This window comes from Coregonus lavaretus, assembly GCF_964263955.1.
Source record: "Coregonus lavaretus genome assembly, contig: HAP1_SCAFFOLD_595, whole genome shotgun sequence".
Classification (NCBI taxonomy): Eukaryota; Metazoa; Chordata; class Actinopteri; order Salmoniformes; family Salmonidae; genus Coregonus; species Coregonus lavaretus.
Genome location: NW_028157487.1, coordinates 187,637 through 208,497, shown reverse-complemented (window position 1 = coordinate 208,497; position 20,861 = coordinate 187,637). Strand labels below are relative to the sequence as shown.

Sequence of the window (20,861 nt, the reverse complement as noted above, 5' to 3'; positions counted from 1 at the left end):
ATGAACATCTGAATGATTCAGAGGAGAACTGGGTGAAAGTGTTGTGGTCAGATGAGACCAAAATCGAGCTCTTTGGCATCAACTCAACTCGCCGTGTTTGGAGGAAGAGGAATGCTGCCTATGACCCCAAGAACACCGTCCCCACCGTCAAACATGGAGGTGGAAACATTATGCTTTGGGGGTGTTTTTCTGCTAAGGGGACAGGACAACTTCACCGCATCAAAGGGACGATGGACGGAGCCATGTACCGTCAAATCTTGGGTGAGAACCTCCTTCCCTCAGCCAGGGCACTGAAAATGGGTCGTGGATGGGTATTCCAGCATGACAATGACCCAAAACACACGGCCAAGGCAACAAAGGAGTGGCTCAAGAAGAAGCACATTAAGGTCCTGGAGTGGCCTAGCCAGTCTCCAGACCTTAATCCCATAGAAAATCTGTGGAGGGAGCTGAAGGTTCGAGTTGCCAAATGTCAGCCTCGAAACCTTAATGACTTGGAGAAGATCTGCAAAGAGGAGTGGAACAAAATCCCTCCTGAGATGTGTGCAAACCTGGTGGCCAACTACAAGAAACGTCTGACCTCTGTGATTGCCAATAGGGGTTTTGCCACCAAGTACTAAGTCATGTTTTGCAGAGGGGTCAAATACGTATTTCCCTCATTAAAATGCAAATCAATTCATAACATTTTTGACATGCGTTTTTCTGGATTTTTTTGTTGTTATTCTGTCTCTCACTGTTCAAATAAACCTACCATTAAAATTATAGACTGATCATTTCTTTGTGAGTGGGCAAACGTACAAAATCAGCAGGGGATCAAATACTTTTTTCCCTCACTGTATCAATGATGAAAAGTCAACCTCTTTTCACACCCAACTGTCTGAGTACCTGGCCAGGGGCGTTCCAGCAGTTTGTCCTTGTTTGCTTGCCGTAGGAAGAGAAACAGTTATAAAAACCAATCAGTCAATGCCATGGGGCAGAAGTCTGGCTGGCTAATGCTCAGGTTTATGTACCTTATGCTAGCATCCCCCTCAGCACATGTCAACTGAATTCCCCTGCTTACTCAGCTCCTATAGGCCAATTATTAGTACCATTTTCTTCTTGACTTCCTGCCCATTTTTACTGAGGGAGGAGGAGGGAGGGGGTGGACGTTGCATTTAACAAAGGCTAATCTAATCAGTTAGCAGAACAATTTGCATGGCTGGATTGACGATGAGTTTAGCGAAGCTCTAAATCTATTTACTATGGATCTGGCTTAGGTCTGTCTCCTCCATTCTGCGGCTCAGCAGGGGGCCCTGCAGATCAATGCTAATATCGCTACCATGTGCATTATATCCCATTTACACCCATTCTCTCCCTCCCTCGCTTCCTTTCTCTCCCGCTCTCTTTCTTTCTCTTTCTCCTTTTTCCTGCAATCGGTGCTACCCTCCCTCTCCCCTTTCTGCCTTCCTCTCTCTCTCTTTTTCTTTCTCGCTCTCTCCATCTCTTTCTCTCTCTCTCTTTCTCCCCTTTCCTCAGCCAAATCTCAGGCACTTTAATGTAAATAGGTTTATAGAAAAACTGAGTGATGCACCAATGTTTTCCTATTTCAGCTTTTCATTGTGCTCCAAAAAGCAACATAATATACACTGAGTATACCCAAAAATTAGGAACCCCCCCCCCCCCCCCCCCCCTTTTTGCCCTCAGAATAGCCTCAATTTTGTCGGGGTTTGGACTCTACAAGCTGGCCCATGTTAACTCCAATGCTTCCCACAGTTGTGTCAAGTTGGCTGGATGTCCTTTGGGTGGTGGACCATTCTTGATACTCACAGGAAACTGTTGAGCGTGAAACACCCAGCAGCGTTGCACTTCAATCTTTTGTCTTGCCCATTCACCCTCTGAATGGTACACATACACAATCCATGTTTCAATTGTCTCAAGGCTTAAAAATCCTTATTTAACCTGTCTCCTCCCCTTCATATACACTGATTTAAGTGGATTTAACAAGTGACATCAATAAGGGATCATAGCTTTCACCTGGATTCACCTGGTCAGTCTATGTCAGTCTATGTCATGGAAAGAGCAGGTGTTCTTAATATTTTGTACACTCAGTGTGTATTATCTGTTATATGTATATGCAGATATAACAAGGCCCATCTCTTTCTCTCTGAGTCAAATCTCAGACACAATGAAGTAAGGGAAATATACGTGAGTCACCACTCATCAAAGTTTTTCTACAACATAAAATGTTTTTCATGGTTACACAAAGACTGTGATATCTGCTGTTTTTATAGTTTGTGTAAAAGGTCTAAAATAAAGTATACAGGCCCTAATAAGACTATCAATAGCGTCACGTTATTGAATAATGAACGTCAGTAGTTAACCAATGGAGCCATACAGTAATAATTAATTATGTAATTAAACATGATTAATGAGTCTGTGTGGCTTTTTCAAAGGCAGCACCATTAAAATATGTGGAATATGCATGTCGACTCATTAAGATATATCTTTTATAAAGGCACATTACATGCATGTATAAGTATGAATTTCAGAGGAATATCACATTGGCTTTTTTAAATTCTAGTAAGTCTAGTTTAATAGTCTGTAATTTCTCTGTCGTTGATGGCGACATAAAAGCAATTTACTTCTGTCTGTAAAAGTTATTAGTTTAAATGGAGTTCACTTGTCAACATTGGTCTGGAAGTCTGTCTGTCTGTCTTTGGACTGTACAGTAGTGCTCTATAGTTAGTCATTCTTGTCTTGTGGCATCAGTAGCTCCAACTCCTATGAAGCTATGTTGGTTCGCTGCCTTAGCTTGCGGTCTAAAATATGATAAGGTTTTCAGAAGCCCAGTGTCCCTCTTTTATAATTGTAGTGTTGTGTATCATGTCAAAAAGACCCCTTATTTACAGCCAACCACTCCAAAGACAGATAGACTGACTCAGGGATACTACTGGGTAAAGTAAAGACACTTCAGATTGCACATGGCCCCCCAGCACTCCCATAGCCTCTCTGTGTGTACTCGCATTCTCACACACACACACACACACACACACACACACACACACACACACACACACACACACACACACACACACACACACACACAAACTCATCCCCAGTGGTCTTTGTCCTTCCTAGGTATTGTAACGAGCACCTGCCCTGCCCGCCTCATGTCTATTGGTCGGCCTGGTCGGCATGGGAACGCTGCACGGTGCCCTGCGGAGGCGGCATCCAATCACGTCGCAGGACCTGCGAGAACGGCAACGAGTGCCCCGGCTGTGCCCAGGTATGTCACACGCACACACACACACACACAAAACACACACACAAAACACACAAACACACACACGCAAACACACACACAGAAACACAAACACACACACAAAAACAGATCTGGGCTGCACTTCCATAGCAGGCTGGCCTTGAACTTCTAAACCATCTAAACTGTAACATTGAACTTTAATGGTCATCCCCTCCAAAATCCCCTAGTATTTATATTCAGCTATGGCACTTAACAGGTTGTTAAGAACAGCAGATACATGACCAATGCTATCTATGAACACATAAAACTAAATCACCCCCCTATATGGTCTTACACTATATTCTCTCAACTGATTACACATATTAAAATACACAATTACATGTTAGATTGCTAATCACTTTTGTTAGTCTATCTACTGTATGCTGACAGCAAATTGATATAAAAAAATACCTTGTCACCATCTATAAATGTTACCTACTGTATATGATATCCTAGTGCTGAGTAATGAAGTCCAAGGCTGGGTGATGCAAGAGGGATGTAATGGCACGTTGGGTATGTCAGCTACGCTGGTGTCCTCTTGGGTGTCAGGAGGATGACGAGACTGTCATGTTATTTTAACGCTATTTTCAAACCCACTCCGTCCGCGGGCCTGGTATGAATAAAAGGAAGACATATGGCCATGAGATTCCTTTACAGTTGAAATGGATTAGTGAGTAGGGGTCAGAGAGAGTCACATGATAACCAGTAACAGATGTATAAGTGCGTGAGTGTCAGATGTACTAACTATAGCCACTTTTATAAAGATAGCACCATGGTCTGTATATGGGTCAAATGATCTTACAAGTATTTCACTGTGCACTGGCAACCCATTTCAGAGCTATATAAATAGCTACTGTTGCATTATAGCATTCCATAGCAACCATATCTACTGTTGCATTCCATAGCAACCACATCAGGAGCTGGTAATGACGCATGACTAATGTAATATCACTGGCAAGCTGAAAAAACTGGCCATCCATCCCAAAGCAGTCCACCAGTAGCAACTTACAACCCACAGCAAAGTAGTAACATATCTGATAATGTTCTGTGACTAACCTAACTAAGCACAGATAACCCTTTAACAACTGAGAGAGCTGACCACCCATACCATAGCAGGCTAACTGTAATGAAGCATGAATGATACCCAAAAAAACAACAGAGAAAACGGCACGGCCACACACACATATACAGCAGCAGTATCTTTTCACTAGCCTGGTGGGTGTCTGTTCACACACACTCACTCTTAGTACATCGATGTCGATGATGACGAATGCTCCTCTTGTGGATGGGGGGTAGGGGTGGGTTAGCGCAATTGGAAGAAAGTTGTGCAATTACTGTCTTTTAGGTATTGACTTGGAGGCCGACATGGAGGAGGAGACCAGGTTGAAGGTGTGTTGCATGGATTCTGGGGTATGAGCCAGACGTGCACAGTCATCTGCATACTAGAATTCAAAGATCTATTTGGGTTCTGTTTTTTGTGTGGGCTTGAAGAGGTTTCCATTTGGACGGTACTGTAGCTGTATTCCGTCGGTTGAGCCGAGGGAGTTGTTTGACAGGCTTGTAACTGCAGAAAAGGAGCATGTTAAAAATGTCCGGAGCCAGAACACAGCCTTGCTTGACCCCAACCTCTACGCTAAAGGGCTCTGATTGAAGCCCACCAAGCACCACTCTGGCATGCATTCTTTCATGGAATTGTTTTAAGACACTCAGAAACTTGGGAGGCACCTCAAGTTTGGTGAGATGCTGCCAGATGATCTCACATTTGATGGTGTCAAAGGCTTTGATGAGGTTTATCATGTAGAGGCCTTTGTTTTGTTCCCGGCACTTTTTCTGCAGTTGTTTGGCCACAAAAATCATGCCGGGGGTGCTCCTGCCTTTCCTGAAGCCTCGCTGGGATTCTGGGAGGATGTTTTCAGATAAGTGCTCCGTGAGTAGATAGCGCATTAACCTGGCAATGACCTTCCTTCTGACTGAAAGGAGGGAGATGCCTCTGCTGTTACCACAAGCTGCTTTGTCACCCTTCTTGTCTGGTTCATGAATGGTGGGGATGTGTGTACAGGATGAGCAGGTTTGTTGGGTTGGTGTGGTTAAGGAGGTTTCCAAAGTGCTCTACCCATCTCTCCAAGATCCTCTGACGGACTTTGAAAAGTGTGTTTCCATGGGCAGACCTGACCGAGGCTTGTTTCTGCGGGCCGTAGAGGGCTTTAATGGCATCATAGAACCCTTGGGTGTTGTTTGCATCTGCTAGACTTTGGATCTCATCTGATTTTTTGACCCTGGGAGAGGGAGGATTGGAGAGTGGGGGAGTCTGGGTTGGACAGGAGTGCTTTGTGGGCTTGGCATTTGTTTTGTAGGAGTGTGTGAATGTCAGAAGCATTCTCATCAAACCAGTCTTGGCAACGCTTTTTGGTGTACCTGACTGATTCGGAGACTGCCTCGATGATGGCTGAGTGCAGCTCAGTCCATGTGGTGTTGGGGGCAGAATCCGAGAGGGTTGGGGGGAGTTTGGTGTAGAGACGGCATAAGTTGTTAATGGTGGCAGGGTTTTTGAGGGCATTACAGTTGTCTCTTATTCAGGGCCTTCCTTGGGTGGTGTGAGTGAATCTCAATTCGAAGCTTGGAATTGATCAACCGGTGGTCAGTCCAGCATGGCTCGGTTCACTAGTACCTGCTTTTGGTCGCACTGACGGAAGATAATGTAGTCTAGGAGGTGCGAGTGTTTGGAGCACACAAACAGACACACACACACACACTCCCGGCTGCAGCTGCCTTAACTCTGTCACCACTGTACTGCCATTATCCCATTATCTTGGGAATAGCACTCCGGCCCTGAAGGCCTCCTTCCCAGATGAACCCCATTCCAAGACCCCATTCCTAGATGGAAACTGAGTCTGTCCCTGGCTGTGTGGTAAACCTCTGAACCTAATTTCAAGACGTGAACCCTGTGTGTGGTGGGTGAGGTGTGTTTCCAGTTTGGGGTTAGGGTTAGCAGCAGGGTGAGGAGGGAAGATGTGAGGGACGGTTTTTATCAGCGTTGGGCAAAGCAAAGCCCACGGCAGATTAGAGACCAGGAAGTAACAAATTAGAGAGGTGGGAAAGAGGGCAGAGAGGTCAGTGTCTTATGTTATCTCTCACTCTCTCTGTCTTTCGCTTTCTGTCTCACACACACATTCTCTCTATTTAAAGTGATCAACGAATAGCCTTTCTTTAATTAAAATCAAATCACATTTTATTGGTCGCTTACACATATTTAGCAGATGTTATTGCGGGTGTAGCGAAATGCTTGTGTTCCTAGCTCTAACAGTGCAGTAATATCTAACAATACACACAAATAAAAAAAAAGTAAAAGAATGGAATTAAGAAATATAGAAATATTAGGTCCAGACTATAAATATATACAGTGGGGAGAACAAGTATTTGATACACTGCCGATTTTGCAGGTTTTCCTACTTACAAAGCATGTAGAGGTCTGTAATTTTTATCATAGGTACACTTCAACTGTGAGAGACGGAATCTAAAACAAAAATCCAGAAAATCACATTGTATGATTTTTAAGTAATTAATTTGCATTTTATTGCATGACATAAGTATTTGATCACCTACCAACCAGTAAGAATTCCGGCTCTCACAGACCTGTTAGTTTTTCTTTAAGAAGCCCTCCTGTTCTCCACTCATTACCAGTATTAACTGCACCTGTTTGAACTCGTTACCTGTATAAAAGACACCTGTCCACACACTCAATCAAACAGACTCCAACCTCTCCACAATGGCCAAGACCAGAGAGCTGTGTAAGGACATCAGGGATAAAATTGTAGACCTGCACAAGGCTGGGATGGGCTACATGACAATAGGCAAGCAGCTTGGTGAGAAGGCAACAACTGTTGGCGCAATTATTAGAAAATGGAAGAAGTTCAAGATGACGGTCAATCACCCTCGGTCTGGGGCTCCATGCAAGATCTCACCTCGTGGGGCATCAATGATCATGAGGAAGGTGAGGGATCAGCCCAGAACTACACGGCAGGACCTGGTCAATGACCTGAAGAGAGCTGGGACCACAGTCTCAAAGAAAACCATTAGTAACACACTACGCCGTCATGGATTAAAATCCTGCAGCGCATGCAAGGTCCCCCTGCTCAAGCCAGCGCATGTCCAGGCCCGTCTGAAGTTTCCAATGACCATCTGGATGATCCAGAGGAGGAATGGGAGAAGGTCATGTGGTCTGATGAGACAAAAATAGAGCTTTTTGGTCTAAACTCCACTCACGGTGTTTGGAGGAAGAAGAAGGATGAGTACAACCCCAAGAACACCATCCCAACCGTGAAGCATGGAGGTGGAAACATCATTCTTTGGGGATGCTTTTCTGCAAAGGGGACAGGACAACTGCACCGTATAGAGGGGAGGATGGATGGGGCCATGTATCGCGAGATCTTGGCCAACAACCTCCTTCCCTCAGTAAGAGCATTGAAGATGGGTCGTGGCTGGGTCTTCCAGCATGACAACGACCCGAAACACACAGCCAGGGCAACTAAGGAGTGGCTCCGTAAGAAGCATCTCAAGGTCCTGGGGTGGCCTAGCCAGTCTCCAGACCTGAACCCAATAGAAAATCTTTGGAGGGAGCTGAAAGTCTGTATTGCCCAGCGACAGCCCGAAACCTGAAGGATCTGGAGAAGGTCTGTATGGAGGAGTAGGCCAAAATCCCTGCTGCAGTGTGTGCAAACCTGGTCAAGACCTACAGGAAACGCATGATCTCTGTAATTGCAAACAAAGGTTTCTGTACCAAATATTAAGTTCTGCTTTTCTGATTAATCAAATACTTATGTCATGCAATAAAATGCAAATTAATTACTTAAAACTCATACAATGTGATTTTCTGGATTTTCACAGTTGAAGTGTACATATGATAAAAATTACAGACCTCTACATGCTTTGTAAGTAGGAAAACCTGCAAAATCAGCAGTGTATCAAATACTTGTTCTCCCCACTGTATATACATTACCAGTCAAAAGTTTGGACACACCTACTCATTTAAGGGTTTTTCTTTATTTTTACTATTTTCTACATTATAGAATAATAGTGAAGACATCAAAACTATAAAATAACACATATGGAATCATGTGGTAATCAAAAGTGTTAAACAAATCAACATATATTTGAGATTTGAAATTCTTTGCCTTGATGACAGCTTTTCACACTCTTGGCATTCTCTCAACCAGCTTCACCTGGAATGCTTTTCCAACAGTCTTGAAGGAGTTCCCACATATGCTGAGCACTTGTTGGCTGCTTTTCCTTCACTCTGCGGTCCAACTCATCCCAAACCATCTCAATTGGGTTGAGGTTGGGTGATTGTGGAGGTCAGGTCATCTGATGCAGCACTCCATCACGCTCCTTCATGGTCAAATAGCCCTTACACAGCCTGGAGCTGTATTGGGTCATTGTCCTGTTGAAAAACAAATGATAGTCCCACTAAGCCCAAACCAGATGGGATGGCGTATCGCTGCAGAATGCTGTGGTAGACATGCTGGTTAAGTGTGCCTTGAATTCTAAATAAATCACAGACAGTGTCACCAGCAAAGCACCCCCACACCATAACACCTCCTCCTCCATGCTTTACGGTGGGAAATACACATGCGGAGATCATCCGTTCACCCACACTGCGTCTCACAAAGACACGGCAGTTGGAACCAAAAATCTCAAATTTGGACTGTAGACCAAAGGACAAATTGCCACCGCTCTAATGTCCATTGCTTGTGTTTCTTGGCCCAAGCAAGTCTCTTCTTCTTATTGGTATCCTTTAGTAGTGGTTTCTTTGCAGCAATTCGGCCATGAAGGCCTGATTCACACAGTCTCCTCTCAACAGTTGATGTTGAGATGTGTCTGTTTCTTGAACTCTGTGAAGCATTTATTTGGGCTGCAATTTCTCAGGCTGGTAACTCTAATGGACTTATCCTCTGCAGCAGAGGTAACTCTGGGTCTTCCTTTCCTGTCGCGGTCCTCATGAGAGCCAGTTTCATCATAGCACTTGATGGTTTTTGCAACGGCACTTGAAGAAACTTTCAAAGTTCTTGAAATGTTCCGTATTGACTGACCTTCATGTCTTAAAGTAATGATGGACTGTCATTTCTCTTTACTTATTTGAGATATTCTTGCCATAATATGGACTTGGTCTTTTGCCAAATAGGGCTATCTTCTGTATACCACCCCTACCTTGTCACAATACAACTGATTGGCTCAAACGCATTAAGAAGGAAAGAAATTCCACAAATTAACTTTTAATAAGGCACCTGTTAATTGAAATGTATTCCAGGTGACTACCCCATGAAGCTGGTTGAGAGAATGCCAAGAGTGTGCAAAGCTGTCATCTCAGCAAAGGTGGCTACTTTAAAGAAACTCAAATATAAAATATATTTTGATTTGTTTAACACTTTTTTGATGGGATGTATAGACATTATGGACAGTATATGGATAGAATATGTAGTATATCTGAAGAATAGGTAGGATAGAATATATTATGTACAGCAATAGTTCAATAGGATAGGCTTTGACTAGAATACAGTATATACATATGTATGAAGTGGCTTAAACAGTATGTAAACATTATTAAAGTGACCAGTGTTCCGTTATTAAAGCGACCAGTGTTCCATGTCAATGTACATAGGCAGTAGCCTCTAAGGTGCAGGGTTGAGTAATAGGGTGGTAGCCGACTAGTGACAGTGAATAAAGTTCAGGGCAGGATACTGGGCATAGGCCGGCTAGCGGTGATTATTTAACAGTTTGATGGCCTGGAGATAGAAGCTGTTTTTCAGTCTTTCGGTCCCAGCTTTGATGCACCTGTAGTGACCTTGCCTTCTGGATGGTAGCGGGGTGAACAGGTCGTGGCTCGGGTTGCTGAGGTCCTTGATGATCTTTCTGGCCTTCCTGTGACACCGGGTGCTGTAGATGTCCTGGAGGGCAGGCAGGGTGCCCCCGGTGATGCGTTGAGCAGACCATCCCTGTGGTTACAGACGGTGCAGTTGCCGTACCAGGCGGTGATGCTCTCAATGGTGCATCTGTAAAAGTTTGTGAGGGTCTTAGGGGCCAAGACTAATTTATTCAGCCTCCTGTCTGTGTTGGTGGACCATTTCAGATTGTCAGTGATGTGTACGCCGAGGAACTTGAAGCTTTTCACCTTCTCCACTGCGGCCTCGTCGATGTGGATGGTGGCGTGCTCCCTCTGCTGTCTCCTGAAGTCCACGATCAGCTTTTTCGTTTTGTTGACATTGAGGGAGAGGTTATTTTCCTGGCACCACTCCGCCAGGGCCCTCACCTCTTTCCTGTAGGTTGTCTCGTCGTTGTTGGTAATCAGGCCTACCTCTGTTGTGTCATCTGCAAATTTGGTGATTGACTTGGAGATGTGCGTGGCCACATAGTCATGGGTGAACAGGGAGTACAGGAGGGGGCTGGGCACACACCCTTTTGGGGCCCCTGTGTTGAGGATCAGCGTAGTGGAGGTGCTGTTGCCTACCTTCACCGCCCGTTAGGAAGTCCAGGAACCAGTTGCACAGGGCGGGATTCAGACCCACGGCCCCAAGCTTAATGATGAGCTTGAAGGGTACTATGGTGTTGAAGGCTGAGCTGTAGTCAATGAACAGCATTCTTACATAGGTATTCCTCTTGTCCAGATGGGATAGGACAGTGTGCAGTGCTATGGCAATTGCGCCGTCCATGGATCTATTGGGGTGGTATGCAAATTGCAGTGGGTCTAGGGTGTCGGGTAAGGTGGAGGTGATATGATCCTTAACTACATTTACATGTATATTTTAGTCATTTAACAGACGCTCTTATACAGAGTGACTTACAGCTAGCCTCTCAAAGCACTTCATGATGACAGAAATGAGTACTATGGGGCGATAGTCATTTAGTTCAGTTACTTTTCTTGGGTACAGGAACAATGGTGGACATCTTGAAGCAACTGTAATCAGATAGTCACCAATAGTTGTAATACATGTAAAGGCTACCAATAAGTGGTGTTACTCACAACTCATTTACCATTGCTCCCATTACGCCAGACATCGACTACAAGTTATAACATCTTCCCAGATAAATCTACACATCCTTGCGTCTATTCTGCTATTTGTACCCACCATGCAAAGACGGAGGATGATGAGAAAATGTATTTCAGCGAAGGAAAGGAAGCGTAAACTGGGAAGAGGTATGTTTTTATGAGCCATCTGTCTTCACTCCCCAGGATACTACAGGCACCGCAGGGCCAGAGGTACACACACACACTGTCACACATGTCTCTTAGTGCAGTGATATAAACATGACTGACTGTAATGATGTTAGGAGGCTCCAGAGACAAAGATCCCTATTACTCACTGTCCACACACACACATACACACACACACACAATCATATACACGCACACACGCACACACACACGTAGAGACACACACAATGGAGGAGAGGCTTAGGGGCAAGGGTTTAGGTAATGCTTTCACAAGCCACACGAATGGCCCCCTGACACCCCCCATCTCCCTCTGTCATCCCCCTCTCTCATCACCCTCTGTCGCCCCTCTCCCGGCCCTCTGCTTTTAACACCTAGAAAAATAACCAGGAGAGTCTAGGATGGAGAATGAATGAGACAGGAGATGCCGGAGTCCATTACTCAAGTGTAGGCCTACGCACACACGGAGAGAGAGAGAATTATAATGTACCTCAGCACAACCCGTTCCCCCTCCCTTCTTTCCTCTGCTCTTGTCCTCTCCATAATGCATATGAATGGTCCCAGCAGGAATGAGCCACTAATTGAATCCAATTTAGCGTTCCACATGCCACTCTACACGTTCCGATGATTTCTGCTGCGTTTTCAGTTTCCCTTAATTTTTTGCGGAATAGAGGCGTTAGCGAGTGGAGCGATGTGTGACGGGGGTGTAGAGGAAGAGATAAATGCAATGATTCCTGTTTTTTCATCACTAATGTAATTTTATTAGTGCGCCAGGCACGCCCTAAACGTATCTGGTGTAAAATGTTTCAGGGGTAAATCAACATTTATATGGGATATTTTCCACCTATTGAACCTATTTATTTCATGGCCCTCGGTCCATTTCTAATACATTCTCACACACTCACACTGTTTGAGGACAACTCACAACAACAAACAGCCCTTTCCTGTTTACTGTGTTTGTGTCATCCTTGGGGAGAGACAGCCAGTACACCTTGTCCGGTTTGTTATGGCTGGGGCCGGCCAGGTCCTGCTGATGCTTGATGGAGTTTAATATTAATGTGTGGCAGGCTGATGATTACTAAGCTAGACGGTGTGAAGTCAGAAAGGCGACAGGGATGACCCACTCATTCATCATCTCCGTAACGTAACCCAATCTGGATCCTCCCACTGTCTTTAACCTTGGGCTCCTGTTCATGGGCCCATGCTCTGAGAGAGTGAGAGTGAGAGAGAGAGTGAGAGAGAGAGAGAGAGAGAGAGAGAGAGAGAGAGAGAGAGAGAGAGAGAGAGAGAGAGAGAGAGAGAGAGAGAGAGAGAGAGAGAGAGAGAGAGAGAGAGAGAGAGAGAGAGAGAGAGAGAGAGAGAGAGAGAGAGAGAGAGAGAGAGAGAGAGAGAGAGAGAGAGAGAGAGAGAGAGAGAGAGAGAGAGAGAGAGAGAGAGAGAGAGAGAGAGAGAGACCCTCTGTCCAACGCCAGAATCACTGTAACAACCTGATGGATGAACAAAATAGACTTTTATTTTATTTGGTCAAGGTCTGGCAGTTGCTCAACTCAAGGCCTCACTCAGCATGAATAAGTAAGGAACTGGGAGAATGGCCGTCATATCACCTTCCACCCTCTAAACGACGCTGAGATGAAGACGATGGTGTAATTTAGTCCCCCTGTATCACTGCATCACCCTATCACTCCCTCCTACCCCTGTTCTCCTCTCGTTTTTATTCATCTGGCTTGTCGTTATAAGCAGGTGCTGGACTGCCAGGCCACTTGGATTGTTAGACAGGCTGCATGCACATCGGTATATCATCATTACTAACAGTGCCCTGGAAAGCATGTATTTATGGCTGCCTGGGAGAAGGATGGAGAGAGTGAGGGAAAGGAGAAATGAAAGGTGAGGGGGGCAACGGAGGAGAAAGCATGCAACAATGGTTCTCTATTAGAGACAGAGACACATTAGATAGTTAGACAACAAGGATGGAGAGGGGCCTTGTTGTGTGGGTCTGGGGGTTTTACTTTAACTATTTTAACAAACAGCCAGAGAGGAAGGCAGAGACCGACATCTCTCCTTTTGCAGGTGGAGTGAACATCAAATGGAAATGTCACTCTAAATTGTGTATCATGTTTTTCATTATCATACGCTCACACCTTCACACGTCCATCCTCCCTCTTTTTCACGCTCCATCCTAACCCACTTCCCTCCCACCTCCTTCCCTTCATCCATCCTTCTTCCCTCCCACCTCCCTCCTCCCTCTCACTCTGTTATAAATCACGTCTGATCAATGACCTTTTCTGCCTGTTTGCCACTTGCCATGTTCAGCACGTGGGTCTAATGGGACTGTTTCATAGTTCATGTGTGATCCCTGCTGCCCGTCAGCAGAAATGATGCTTGGCACAAACACCACAGGGTAATGTCATCATAGAATGTTAATAGTAATATGCATTCTTCTTGTTCTAAATGCTCTTTCCTCACTGTTCTCCACAGGAATATCAAATTCAAATTCAGATTGCTTTATTGGCATGAAATACAATTTGTTGATATTGCCAAAGCAGTATAGTGGTACAGCATTTCGGTAAATACAGTACAATGCAATGAGAAAATGCAGTTCATTTCAGTAGTAATAATAATATTACATATAATCATGTATTACATTTACATTTACGTCATTTAGCAGACGCTCTTATCCAGAGCGACTTACAAATTGGTGCATTCACCTTATAGCCAGTGGGATAACCACTTTACAATTAGAAAAAAAAAATTGTGGGGTAAGGGGGGGGGGGGAGTTAGAAGGATTACTTTATCCTATCCCAGGTGTTCCTTAAAGAGGTGGGGTTTCAAATGTCTCCGGAAGGTGGTGAGTGACTCCGCTGTCCTGGCGTCGTGAGGGAGCTTGTTCCACCATTGGGGTGCCAGAGCAGCGAACAGTTTTGACTGGGCTGAGCGGGAACTGTGCTTCAGCAGAGGTAGGGGAGCCAGCAGGCCAGAGGTGGATGAACGCAATGCCCTCGTTTGGGTGTAGGGACTGATCAGAGCCTGAAGGTACGGAGGTGCCGTTCCCCTCACAGCTCCGTAGGCAAGCACCATGGTCTTGTAGCAGATGCGAGCTTCAACTGGAAGCCAGTGTAGTGTGCGGAGGAGCGGGGTGACGTGAGAGAACTTGGGAAGGTTGAACACCAGACGGGCTGCGGCATTCTGGATGAGTTGTAGGGGTTTAATGGCACAGGCAGGGAGCCCAGCCAACAGCGAGTTGCAGTAATCCAGACGGGAGATGACAAGTGCCTGGATTAGGACCTGTGCCGCTTCCTGTGTAAGGCAGGGTCGTACTCATTTGTATTCAGGTATAACACTACTGCATTGTGTAATCTTCGGTCGATACATTTAATTAAAAAAAATATTTATAAAAAACAAAAAAGAAAGAATGTCTAATAAATAAACAACAACATGTAAAGATTGACAGCCGTCCCATATAGATTGCAAAATAGTTGAGAAGAGATTTTTGACGTACCAATTCCATGGCATAGTGTTTATGCAAAACGACGCCGGATTCAAATTTAAATTATTATATAAAATTCTTGCAACCAATAGAATGTTATTTATATGGGGGATACAATCTTCCCAGCTCTGCAGATTTTGCTGCGAAGAGACAGAATCATTAGATCATTTGTTTTGGTACTGTCCATTTGTAGCTTGTTTTTGGACACAGGTCCACGAATGGCTAAAGGATTGCAATATTTATCTGGAGCTAACCCTGCAGATAGAATTACTGGGTGATCTGAAAAGTCATAGTCAATCGATCAATAATATAATAATACTTTTAGCAAAAATGTTTATTTTCAATTTACAATCTGTAGAAACAATGAGAATAAAAAGGTTCAGAACTTTTGTAAAACATCACAGTACAGTTTAAAAATATATGGCAAATAGAAATCCAATATGGATGGTGTTAAGAGATACAGTGAGGGAAAAAAGTATTTGATCCCCTGCTGATTTTGTACGTTTGCCCACTGACAAAGAAATGATTAGTCTATCATCTTAATGGTAGGTTTATTTGAACAGTGAGAGACAGAATAACAACAAAAAAATCCAGAAAAACGCATGTCAAAAATGTTATAAATTGATTTGCATTTTAATTAGGGAAATAAGTATTTGACCCCCTCTCAACCAGAAAGGTTTCTGGCTCCCAGGTGTCTTTTATACAGGTAACGAGTTGAGATTAGGAGCACACTCTTAAAGGGAGTGCTCCTAATCTCAGTTTGTTACCTGTATAAAAGACACCTGTCCACAGAAGCAATCAATCATTCAGATTCCAAACTCTCCACCATGGCCAAGACCAAAGAGCTCTCCAAGGATGTCAAGGACAAGATTGTAGACCTACACAAGGCTGGAATGGGCTACAAGACCATCGGTGACAACAGTTGGTGCGATTATTCGCAAATGGAAGAAACACAAAAGAACTGTCAATCTCCCTCAGCCTGGGGCTCCATGCAAGATCTCTCCTCGTGGAGTTGCAATGATCATGAGAACGGTGAGGAATCAGCCCAGAACAGAGCATATGAGCGGAGTGGAGCGGTGAGAATCTCAGCTCCTCGCTCATGGAGCTGTTCACCCCTCCGCTCCCCCCGCTCAAAGCCACATCAGGCCAGTCCGCTCATTATCGCTCAGCGCTCAACGCAGTTTGCATCGCGCTCCACTCAAATCGCCCCCCGCTCACTCCAAAAAAGGAACAAAATCTGCATGTATTTCACTTTTAGCTTAAACCACAGCCTTACTTTATCTCCCCGAATTTGTTGCATACAGACTCATCTCGGATTATCCATTCTGTCTTGAAACGGGGATCTAACACTGACGCTAAAATGAGATGTTAATCAGTATAGTATATTCCATAGCGAATTGACACGTTGTTTGCCAATGTTTCTGCAAAAGCAGCGATGCCCATTGGAAGTGCAGCGTGAGTGTAATCGGTGAGCAGGGATTTGATTTCTGTGACAGCAGGGAGGATCATCCCCAGGTTCCCCAGCTCCTTCTGCATTTTGTCTGTGAGGTCTGCTAGTGGTGTCAGCACACTGACAAGGTGCGTCAGCTGCCGTACTTGATTCAGGGTGATGTTAGCAACATTAGACTTGAGTTTGTTTTACCATAACGGGTATTTTTGGAACAACCGGATGAACGACTGAATCATCCGCAGCTGGCTGCTCCATCGAATGGCGCAGGCATTTGTGGGGCGGACACCTAATTGGTCGGTTTCCTCTGTGCTCTTGCGTACACTTTTCACCAGGTGCCCGACTTTCACTAACAGCCTATTAATGTTGTCGTGCTTGTTAACGGCGTTTTTGATCGCCAGCTGAAGCATGTGAATGGGGCATCTCAGATGTAAATTTGACAAAGTAAAGTACTAATTTATCATAGTTTCTTGGGGGGGTGTAGCCCGGTTGAGCTACGCTGGCGAAGTGTTGCATCCCTTCGCGTTCTCCTTTACTCAGCGGTTCATAGTCCATGAAAATCATTTTTAAAAATGCTACATCCAGCTCTCTTTTTCTCTCCCTTGTTATGGTTGGGCCTTTACGTGCAGTGAATAAACTTTTGAATTCCTCAACCCTTTTCTCTTGTTGCTGCTGCTGCTCCTCTCGCTCTATAAAATACAAATTCATGGACGACACAAATTAAATTAAACAAATGGATTCTGGGTCAGGCTTGAGCATGCTTCAGACTCGTGGTGTGAGCGAGCGAAATTGGAGCGGGACATAGGGCGACGCTCCGTCCTTTTAAAAATGCCGCTCTGCGCTCTGTCAAAATCCGTCCGCTCACGCTCCACGTTCGCTCCCGCTCTACTCCGCTCATATGCTCTGGCCCAGAACTACACGGAAGGATCTTGTCAATGATCTCAAGGCAGCTGGGACCATAGTCACCAAGAAAACAATTGGTAACACACTACGCCGTGAAGGACTGAAATCCTGCAGCGCCCGCAAGGTCCCCCTGCTCAAGAAAGCACATATACAGGGCCGTCTGAAGTTTGGCAATGAACATCTGAATGATTCAGAGGAGAACTGGGTGAAAGTGTTGTGGTCAGATGAGACCAAAATCGAGGTACTTGGCATCAACTCAACTCGCCGTGTTTGGAGGAGGAGGAATGCTGCCTATGACCCCAAGAACACCATCCCCACCGTCAAACATGGAGGTGGAAACATTATGCTTTGGGGGTGTTTTTCTGCTAAGGGTACAGGACAACTTCACCGCATCAAAGGGACGATGGACTGGGCCATGTACCGTCAAATCTTGGGTGAGAACCTCCTTCCCTCAGCCAGGGCATTGAAAATGGGTCGTGGATGGGTATTCCAGCATGACAATGACCCAAAACACACGGCCAAGGCAACAAAGGAGTGGCTCAAGAAGAAGCACATTAAGATCCTGGAGTGGCCTAGCCAGTGTCCAGACCTTAATCCCATAGAAAATCTGTGGAGGGAGCTGAAAGTTCGAGTTGCCAAACGTCTGGCTCAAAACCTTAATGACTTGGAGAAGATCTGCAAAGAGGAGTGGGACAAAATCCCTCCTGAGATGTGTGCAAATCTGGTGGCCAACTACAAGAAACGTCTGACCTCTGTGATTGCCAACAAGGGTTTTGCCACCAAGTACTAAGTCATGTTTTGCAGAGTGGTCAAATACTTATTTCCCTCATTAAAATGCAAATCAATTTATTAAATTTTTGACATGCGTTTTTCTGGATTTTTTTGTTGTTATTCTGTCTCTCACTGTTCAAATAAACCTACCAATAAAATTATAGACTGATCATGTCTTTGTCAGTGGGCAAACGTACAAAATCAGCAGGGGATCAAATACTTTTTTCCCTCACTGTATATACAGTGGGGGGAAAAAGTATTTAGTCAGCCACCAATTGTGCAAGTTCTCCCACTTAAAAAGATGATAGAGGCCTGTAATTTTCATCATAGGTACACGTCAACTATGACAGACTAAATGAGAAAAAATCCAGAAAATCACATTGTAGGATTTTTTATGAATTTATTTGCAAATTATGGTGGAAAATAATATTTGGTCAATAACAAAAGTTTCTCAATACTTTGATATATACCCTTTGTTGGCAATGACACAGGTCAAACGTTTTCTGTAAGTCTTCACAAGGTTTTCACACACTGTTGCTGGTATTTTGGCCCATTCCTCCATGCAGATCTCCTCTAGAGCAGTGATGTTTTGGGGCTGTCGCTGGGCAACACGGACTTTCAACTCCCTCCAAAGATTTTCTAAAGGGTTGAGATCTGGAGACTGGCTAGGCCACTCCAGGACCTTGAAATGCTTCTTACGAAGCCACTCGTTCTTTGCCCGGGCGGTGTGTTTGGGATCATTGTCATGCTGAAAGACCCAGCCACGTTTCATCTTCAATGCCCTTGCTGATGGAAGGAGGTTTTCACTCAAAATCTCACGATACATGGCCCCATTCATTCTTTCCTTTACACGGATCAGTCGTCCTGGTCCCTTTGCAGAAAAACAGCCCCAAAGCATGATGTTTCCACCCCCATGCTTCACAGTAGATATGGTGTTCTTTGGATGCAACTCAGCATTCTTTGTCCTCCAAACACGACGAGGTGAGTTTTTACCAAAAAGTTCTATTTTGGTTTCATCTGACCATATGACATTCTCCCAGTCCTCTCTGGATCATCCAAATGCACTCTAGCAAACTTCAGACGGGCCTGGACATGTACTGGCTTAAGCAGGGGGACACGTCTTGCACTGCAGGATTTGAGTCCCTGGCGGCGTAGTGTGTTACTGATGGTAGGCTTTGTTACTTTGGTCCCAGCTCTCTGCAGGTCATTCACTAGGTCCCCCCGTGTGGTTCTGGGATTTTTGCTCACCGTTCTTGTGATCATTTTGACCCCACGGGGTGAGATCTTGCGTGGAGCCCCAGATCGAGGGAGATTATCAGTGGTCTTGTATGTCTTCCATTTCCTAATAATTGCTCCCACAGTTGATTTCTTCAAACCAAGCTGCTTACCTATTGCAGATTCAGTCTTCCCAGCCTGGTGCAGGTCTACAATTTTGTTTCTGGTGTCCTTTGACAGCTCTTTGGTCTTGGCCATAGTGAAGTTTGGAGTGTGACTGTTTGAGGTTGTGGACAGGTGTCTTTTATACTGATAACAAGTTCAAACAGGTGCCATTAATACAGGTAACGAGTGGAGGACAGAGGAGCCTCTTAAAGAAGAAGTTACAGGTCTGTGAGAGCCAGAAATCTTGCTTGTTTGTAGGTGACCAAATACTTATTTTCCACCATAATTTGCAAATAAATTCATAAAAAATCCTACAATGTGATTTTCTGGATTTTTTTTCTCAATTTGTCTGTCATAGTTGACGTGTACCTATGATGAAAATTACAGGCCTCCGTCATCTTTTTAAGTGGGAGAACTTGCACAATTGGTGGCTGACTAAATACTTTTTTCCCCACTGTATATATATATATATATATATATATATATATGCATATACAGTGGAGAGAACAAGTATTTGATACACTGCCGATTTTGCAGGTTTTCCTACTTACAAAGCATGTAGAGGTCTGTAATGTTTATCATAGGTACACTTCAACTGTGAGAGATGGAATCTAAAACAAAAATCCAGAAAATCACATTGTGTGATTTTTAAGTAATTAATTTGCATTTTATTGCATGACATAAGTATTTGATCACCTACCAACCAGTAAGAATTCCAGCTCTCACAGACCTGTTAGTTTTTCTTTAAGAAGCCCTCCTGTTCTCCACTCATTACCTGTATTAACTGCACCTGTTTGAACTCGTTACCTGTATAAAAGACACCTGTCCACACACTCAATCAAACAGACTCCAACCTCTCCACAATGGCCAAGACCAGAGAGCTGTGTAAGGACATCAGGGATAAAATTGTAGACCTGCACAAGGCTGGGATGGGCTACAGGACAATAGGCAAGCAGCTTGGTGAGAAGGCAACAACTGTTGGCGCAATTATTAGAAAATGGAAGAAGTTCAAGATGACGGTCAATCAACCTCGGTCTGGGGCTCCATGCAAGATCTCACCTCGTGGGGCATCAATGATCATGAGGAAGGTGAGGGATCAGCCCAGAACTACACGGCAGGACCCGGTCAATGACCTGAAGAGAGCTGGGACCACAGTCTCAAAGAAAACCATTAGTAACACACTACACCGTCATGGATTAAAATCCTGCAGCGCACGCAAGGTCCCCCTGCTCAAGCCAGCGCATGTCCAGGCCCGTCTGAAGTTTGCCAATGACCATCTGGATGATCCAGAGGAGGAATGGGAGAAGGTCATGTGGTCTGATGAGACATAAATATAGTTTTTTGGTCTAAACTCCACTCGCCGTGTTTGGAGGAAGAAGAAGAATGAGTACAACCC

At 44.6% G+C, this 20,861-nt stretch overlaps 1 protein-coding gene across 1 annotated transcript in view; it reads left to right on the top strand.

The window, feature by feature from the left end:
• LOC311125377 (semaphorin-5A-like) overlaps nt 1–20,861 on the top strand; it is a gene marked incomplete at its 5' end in the record, with an annotated part of 140,808 nt that overhangs the window by 84,362 nt on the left and 35,585 nt on the right. The window contains one exon of the mRNA XM_084199423.1: nt 3,115–3,262. Within this exon, the coding sequence (XP_084055549.1) occupies nt 3,115–3,262 (148 nt within the window). The remainder of the gene's footprint in view (nt 1–3,114; nt 3,263–20,861) is intronic.